We start from the raw sequence: 7,768 nt of genomic DNA on the forward strand, positions 1-7,768 counted from the left end.
TAGGGGCAGGGGCAGGGCTATTAGTGTTGGGTTAGGGTTAGGGTTAGGGTTAGAGTTAGGGGTTAGGGTTAGGAGTTAGGGGTTAGGGTTAGGGTTAGGGTTAGGGTCAGGGTTAGGGTTAGGGTTAGGGTTAGGGTTACGGTTAGGGTTAGGGTTTGGGTTAGGGGCAGGGTTAGGGTTTGGGTTAGGGGTTAGGGTTAGGGTTAGGGGTTAGGGTTAAGGTTAGCGTTGGGGTTAGGGTTAGGGTTAGGGTTAGGGTCAGGGTCAGGGTTAGGGTTAGGGTTAGGGTTAGGGTTAGGGTTAGGGTTAGGGTTAGGGGTTAGGGTTAAAGTTAGGGTTGGGGGTTAGGGGCAGGTTAGGGTTAGGGGCAGGGGCAGGGGCAGCAGTAGGGTTAGGGTTAAGGTTTAGGGTCAGGGTTAGGGTCAGGGTTATGTTTAGGGGTTAGGGTTAGTGGTTAGGGGTTAGGCTTAGGGTTGGTTTAGGGGTTAGTGTTAGGGTGACGGCTACGGTTAGTGTTAGGGTTTAGGGTTAGGGTTAGATTTATGGGTTATATTTAGCGTTTGGGTTAGGGTCAGTGCCAGGGCTATTGTTAGGTTTAGGGGTTAGTTTTAGGGTTGGGGTTAGTTTAGGGGTTAGTTTAGGGTTAGGGGCAGGGGCAGGGGCTAGGGGCAGGTTTAGGGTTTGGGTTGGGGCAGGGTTAGGGTTAGGGTTTAGGATCAGGGTTAGAGCCAGAGTTATGTTTAGGGGTTATGGTTATGGTTATGGTTATGGTTATGGTTATGGTTATGGTTATGGTTATGGTTAGGGGTTAGGGTTAGGGTTAGGGTTCAGGTTAGGGTTAGGTTTAGGGTTAGGGTTGGTTGGGGTTAGATTTATTGGTTACAGTTAGGGTTCGGGTTAGGGTTAGTGCCAGGGTTATTGTTAGGGTTAGGGATAGGGATAGGGTTATTTTTAGGGTTAGGATTATTTTTAGGGTTAGGGTTAGGATTAGGATTAGGGTATAGGGGCAGGGTTAGGGGCAGGGTTACATTTAGGGGTTAGGGTTAGGGGTTATGGTTATGGTTAGGGGTTAGGATTAGGGTTAGGGTTAGATTTATGGGTTACAGTTAGGGTTCGGGTTAGGGTCAGTGCCAGGGTTATTGTTAGGGTTATTGTTAGGGTTAGGGATAGATTTAGGGGTTAGGGTTAGGTTAGGGTTAGGTGTTGCATTTAGGGTTAGGGTTAGGGTTAGATTTATGGGTTAGGGTTAGATTTATGGGTTAGGGTTAGGGTTTGGGTTAGGGTTAAGGGTTAGTTTTAGAGTTAGGGTTAGGGTTAGATTTAGGGGTTGCATATAGGGCTAGTACTAGGGTTAGGGCCAGGATTAGGTTCATGTTTAGCGGTTAGGGGTTACTGTTAGGGTTAGGGTTATGTTTAGGGGTTAGGGTTAGGCTTAGGTTTAGGGTTAGTTTTAGGGAATAGGGTTAGGATCAGGGTCAGGTTTGGGTTTAAGATCGGTTTAGGGTTAGTGTTAGATTGTGGCTTAGGTTTAGGGTTGGGTTTAGGGTTAGAGTTAGGCTTGGTTTTGGGGTTAGGGTTGGCTTTGGGGTTTGGGTTAGGGTTGGGTTTGGGGTTAGGGTTAGTTTTAGGGGATAGTGTTAGGGTCAGGGTCAGGTTTAGGATTCAGATCAGGGTCAGGAGCAGCATCAGATTTTGGTTTAGGTTTAGGGTCAAGGTCAGGGTCAGGTTCCGGGTCAGGCTGACCCCGGCTGCCCCTCCTTGCAGAAATCCGTCCTGGCAGCTCTTTATAGCTCCGAGGGCTCAGTCATGGAGGTAAGGACCCCCCCCAGCCCTACTCTTTGGGGGTTTTGGCAATGGTTTCCCCCTCCCCTGACTCACGGGGTCCTTCTGACGCCCCCCCAAAACCCATGCACCCCAATCCCAAACCACATCCCCACTCCCCCCGCAGCGCCACCACTTCGCCCAGGCCATCGCCATCCTCAACAGCCAGGGCTGCAACATCTTCGACCACTTCTCCCGCAAGGTGAGCCCCCCAAAAACCCCCTTATCCCCCCCAAAACCCCCTTATTCCCCCCAAAACCCCCCCCACGATGCCATGAGCTCCAGCTGGGGGTGCTGAGCCCCGTGACCCTATAGGATTACCAGCGCATGCTGGACCTGATGCGGGACATCATCCTGGCCACCGACCTGGCCCACCACCTGCGCATCTTCAAGGACCTCCAGAAGATGGCAGAAGGTGGGGAGGGGGCTGCCCGGACCCTCCCGGGGGGGTCCCGTTGTCCCCCAAGGTTGTAGGGCGGGCACAGGGTGGGTCGGTCGCGGGGCACCCCGCTGCGTCCCCAAGGGGTGCCGAGGGGGCTCGTCCCATCGAGGCTGGTGGGGGGTCCTGGATGTCCCCAGAACCTTCTCCTGGGGGCACTGGGGGTCCGTGGTGACCCCCCCAGACCCAAATCTGTCCCACCCGTAGTCGGCTACGACCCCAAAAACAAGCAGCACCACAGCCTGCTGCTCTGCCTGCTGATGACCTCCTGCGACCTCTCCGACCAGACCAAGGGCTGGAAGACCACCAGGAAGATCGCGGTGAGCGGGGACCCCCCCCGGGACCCCCCCCCAAAAAAAAAAAACCCCAATTGCCCCCAGGGTCTGCCCCATACTGGGTGCCCGCACCAGCAGAGGACCAGCAGCCCCCCAAGGGATGCCCCCTGCGCCCTGCGGGCCCCAGAGCCACGTCCCCCAAATCCCGAAAAAAAGGGGGAGATGTTCCCCAAAAAGGGAAAATTGTTCCCCAAAAAGGGGGAATTGTTCCCCAAAAAGGAGGAATTGTTCCCCCAAAAGGGGGAATTGTTATCAAAAAAAAAAAGGGAATTGTTCCCAAGAGGGAGGTGTTTTTCCCCAAAAAGGGGGAATTGTTCCTAAAAGTGTGTTGTTGTTACCTAGAAAGGGGGAGTTTTTCCCCCCAAACAGGGGAATTTTCCCCAAAAAAGGGGGAGATTTCCCAAACCAAGGGAATATTTCCCCCAAATGGGGAGTTGTTTCCCAAAAGGGGGAATTGATCCCAAATAAAGGGGAATCGTTAATAAAAAGTGGGGAGTTGTACCCAAAAAGGGGGGATTTTTCCTCATAAAGGGGAATTGTTCCTCCAAAATGGGGAGATTTTCCCCAAAAGACGGGGAATTGTTCCCAAAAAGGGGGAGTTGTCCCCAAAAAATGGGGAATTGTCACCAAACAATGGGGTATTCTTCTCAAAAAAAAAAAGGGGGAATTTTCCCCAAAAGATGGGCATTGTCACCTAAAAAGGGGAAATTGTTCCCCAAAAGGGGGATTTTTTCCCCCAAACGCGGGAATTGCTCCAAAAAAAAGGGGAAATTGTTCCCAAAAGTGGGGAAATTGTTCCCCAAAAGGGGAATTTTTTCCCCCAAACACGGGAATTGCTCCAAAAAAAAGGGGGAACCGTTCCCAAAAGTGGGGAAATTGTTCCCCAAAAGGGGGATTTTTTCCCCCAAACGCGGGAATTGCTCCGAAAAAAAGGGGGAACCGTTCCCAAAAGTGGGGAAATTGTTCCCCAAAAGGGGGATTTTTTCCCCCAAACGCGGGAATTGCTCCAAAAAAAAGGGGAAATTGTTCCCAAAAGTGGGGAAATTGTTCCCAAAAGTGGGGAAATTGTTCCCAAAACGGGGCAATTTTTAATAAAAAAGGAGAACCGATCCCCCAAAATGGGACTCTTTCCAAAAAAATAAAAAGGAGGAGCCGTTCCCCAAAAGGGAAATTATCCAAAAGGGGTGGGTGGGTGGGGAGGGGGCACCCTGGTGATGTGTGTCCCCCCCCCGTGTGGTGTCCCCCCCCCTGTCCCTTGCAGGAGCTGATCTACAAGGAGTTCTTCTCCCAGGGAGACCTGGTAGGTGGGGAGGGGGCTGCACCTCTCCAGCGCCTGGGGGGGGCTCGGATTAAACTGGGGGGGGCTCAATGTTTTTTTTTTTTATCGGGGGGGGTCGCGCTGACCCCCCCCCGTTGCTGCTGCAGGAGAAAGCCATGGGCAACCGCCCCCTGGAGATGATGGACCGGGAGAAAGCCTACATCCCCGAGCTGCAGATCAGCTTCATGGAGCACATCGCCATGCCCATCTACAAGTGAGCCCCCCCCCCCACCTCACCACCTCACCAAAAACCCCCGTTTTTATTCATTTTTATTTTTTTTTTTGGGGGGGTGGAGACGCTCCCCCTTTATCCCCGCTTTCCATCCCGATGTGGGACGGGGGGCGCCGCGCGCAGCGCTCTGTAGGATTTTTTTTTGGGGGGGGATTTTTCCAAGCAGCGCAAACCTCTGGTCCCACTCCAAAAACCCCAATACTGAGGGTTTTTTCCCCAACCCAGGCTGCTGCAGGATCTGTTCCCCAAGGCGTCGGAGCTGTACGAGCGGGTGGCCAGCAACCGGGAGCAGTGGACCAAGGTGTCCCATAAATTCACCATCCGGGGCTTGCCCAGCAACAACTCCCTGGATTTTCTGGACGAGGAGTACGACCCCCAGGCCCCCGACGCCCAAATGAACGGCTGCCTGGACGCCGAGGGGCACCCCGAATCGGGGGCCGAGTGAGAGCCTTGTGGGGTTAAAAGGGGGAAAAGGGGGGGGCGCCGGGGCCAGGGGGAGGCGGTGATGGAGAGGAGAGCCCCCCAACCCCGCAGCCCTGCGGTCCCTTCCTCTTGATTTTTGGGGGTGAAGGGGGGATTTTGGGGGATCCGCGGTGGCACGGTGAGCGCCGGCGCTGTGTTGGTGGAGCTATGGGGTCGTGGTGCGCCCCCCCTACCCCGTTCTGGGTGACTGGACCCCTTCTTTGGGGTGGTATTTGGGGACGGGGGCATTTGGGGACACTGTGGGGTCAGGGTGGCTGTGCCTCGGGCTGCTGGTGCCACCCCGGTGTCCCCATGGGGTTGGTGGTGAGGGTGTGGGGACGGCTTCCCTCGGCAGCCAGAGGTGGGGAGGGTTTGGGAACCCCCCCCCCCCAGCACCTCCAGGCAGGCTGACCCCAAAAACAGGGCACGGGGATGCCATGGGGTGGGTGAGGGGAGCACTTGTGGGGTGGGGGAGATGGGGTGCTGGGGGGCTCTCGGCTACGGGGCTGGGCACCCCAAAGGGATGGGGACGGTGCCACGGCCGCTGTCCCTGTGTCCGAGCGACCCCAAAAGAGGAGAGCAGAGGGCACGAACGCTGCCCCCCCGGTGCGATGGGATGATTTGGGGACAAATCACAGCTTTTGGAGAGTGAGGGGCTGGCAGCAGGAGGGTGGCACCAGGAGCAGGACACACACGGGGTGCCCCCAGCCCCACTCCTCGCTCTGCCCACGCCCCCCCTGGACTCCCCAAATCCCCCCCCAGCGCCCTACACCCGCACCTGGGGGCTGAGGGACCCCCACTGCAGCCCCCCCCAGGGATTGCCCTCTCCTGGTGGTCCCCCCGGCCCTACAGACCACCAGGGTGTATGGACTGGTGGCCCCCGCTGGTCCCTCTGGTCCTATATGGCCCCTGCTGGCCTTGCAGGGTCCCCCCGCTCCATCAACCCACCCTGCATGGTCCCTGCTGGTCCGCAGCCCCCCCCGGTCCCATCCACGGCCCCCATGGTCCTCAAAATCCTACAGAGCATGGACTGATGGCCCCCGGTGGTCCCTCTGGCCCTACAGACCCACCGTGCATGGACCCTGCTGATGTCCCGTGGTCCCTCCAGTGCATGGACCCCCCCGCCATCCTTCCGCGGCCCCCCCGGTCCTACAAACTGCTGTCCCTAAACTGGGGTGGCCTCCCCAGGTCCTTCAGACCCTACAGACCACTTGTATGGACGCTGGTGCCCCCCTGGGGTCCCTCTGGCCGTGCGCAGACCCCACAGGTCCCCCCCTGCTCCCTCCTGCCTGCAGCCCACCCTGCCCAGCCCCCACCGTCTTGGGGGGCTCTGCCCTAATCCTACAGCCCAGAAAAGAGCCCTGGGGGGGGTCCCACAGCCCCCAGTTCGATGTCCCCAAGCCAGAGCCACCCCAAAGAGCTGTGGGGTTGGGCTGGGGTGGTGCAGAGCACTGGGGGGGCCGGTGTGCCATGGGGTGGCCACGGGGTGGCCACGGGGTGGTTATGGGGTGGCCATGGGGTGGTTATAGGATGGTCATGGGGTGGTTATGGGATGGTCATAGGGTGGTTGTGGGATGGCCGTGGGGTGGTTATGGGGTGGTTATGGGGTGGCCACGGGGCCGTTTGCTGCCCACCCCGGGCGCCCCCCTCGCCGTTTACTCCTCTAAGCATCGAGCCGACTGCTTCGGTGTGGGTGCGCCTGGGGGAGCCCCGGGAGACCCCAAACCCCAAACGGCGCCGGTCCCGACGAACTGCGTTCATTTTGCCTTACCTCCTCGGAGTTGCCTTCAGAGAGACGCTTTGGCCAGCCCCCCGACCCCACAGGACCCCCGCCGCCCCTTCCCCGCGGATGCTGGCCGATCGCTTCGCCTACGAGACCCCCCCCTCCCTCAGCCTCCTGCCCCCCTCTCCCCGTGCCGCCGCGGGGCAGGGAGCGACGAAACCAGCGGGAAGGAGCAGACCCCAAAAGGCAAAAAAACAAACAAACAAAAGAAAAAAACAGACAAAAACCAACCAACCAAACCCAAACCGATATAGGAGAAAGCCAGCGCGGTGCCAACCCCGCCGGCGGCACCGCGCCCGTCCCTCGCTGGCAGCCGTGGCGCACCACCGGGCGCTGCCAGGAGCCCCTCTTTTGGGGCGAGAAACCAGGTTTTGATGCAAAACGCCCACCCCGTGTGCACGCTGGGTGTTGATTTCGACGGACGTCCCCAGTGCCAGCTCGGGCTGCGCGACGCCGGCACCGCCGTGCCACCGAGGCGCCGGTGCCACCACCCCGGGGGTGCTCGGAGCCTCCTAAAACCACCCGTGGGTGGCCGACGGTGGGCACCACGACCCGTGCCGTGCTGCCAGCATCCTGCCAGGCAGAGCTGGGGGTGTCCCACGGCCTCGTGTCCCCACGTTTATGGGATGGCCGGCACCACGGGCGCGTTCCCCAGCCGGTCCCCGGTGTGTGCGCGTGGCCCCGCTCCTGCACCCTGCGCCCACCCTGCGGCACGGGCACCACGCGTGCCCGGCTCACCAGCGGGTGTGCACGGGGGGGTGTGTGGGTGTGCAAAACCTCCCCCAGCTTCTCGGTCCTCTCCTCTCGCCGTGCTGGTTGTGCTGGGCTCAGCGCCTCCTGCCCGGGCGCTGCGGACAGGGCCTGAGCAGGAGACGGTTCTTCTTCTTCTTCTCCTCCTTCCTCCTCCTCCTCCTCCTCCTCCTCTTCCTCCTTCTCCGTCCTTCTCCTTTCTTCTTCTCCTTCTCCTAATCCTAATTATCCTTTTCCTAATCCTAATCCCTTCTCCTCCTCCTTCCTCTCCTTCCTTCTCCTCCTTCTCCCTCTCCTCCTCCCTCTCCTCCTCCTCTCCTTCTCCCTCTCCTTCTCCTTCTCCTCCTTCTCCTTCTCCTCCTCTTCTCCCTCTCCTTCTCCCTCTCCTTCTCCTCCTCCTTTCCTTCTCCTTCTCCTTCTCCTTCTCCTTCTCCTTCTCCTTCTCCTTCTCCTTCTCCTTCTCCTTCTCCTTCTCCTTCTCCTTCTCCTTCTCCTTCTCCTTCTCCTTCTCCTTCTCCTTCCCCTTCCCCTTCCCCTTCCCCTTCCCCTTCCTCTCCTTCTTCTCTTTCTTCTTTGGTATTATTTTTTTTGGTCGGTTTTGGTTTTCCTAATAAATTTCATACGTCGA

The 7,768-nt window shown here is 58.2% G+C and overlaps 1 protein-coding gene across 1 annotated transcript in view; it reads left to right on the forward strand.

Annotated features, from left to right (window-relative positions):
* The window catches only part of PDE2A (phosphodiesterase 2A), a 30,839-nt gene extending 23,319 nt beyond the window's left edge, over positions 1–7,520 (forward strand). The window contains 7 exon segments of the mRNA XM_084296015.1: positions 1,765–1,812; positions 1,949–2,023; positions 2,137–2,236; positions 2,468–2,580; positions 3,857–3,895; positions 4,021–4,127; positions 4,371–7,520. Of these exon segments, the coding sequence (XP_084152141.1) occupies positions 1,765–1,812; positions 1,949–2,023; positions 2,137–2,236; positions 2,468–2,580; positions 3,857–3,895; positions 4,021–4,127; positions 4,371–4,590 (702 nt within the window). The 3' untranslated portion in view covers positions 4,591–7,520.
* Positions 7,521–7,768: the final 248 nt, after the last annotated feature.

This window comes from Netta rufina, assembly GCF_964035555.1.
Source record: "Netta rufina genome assembly, chromosome: 1".
Classification (NCBI taxonomy): Eukaryota; Metazoa; Chordata; class Aves; order Anseriformes; family Anatidae; genus Netta; species Netta rufina.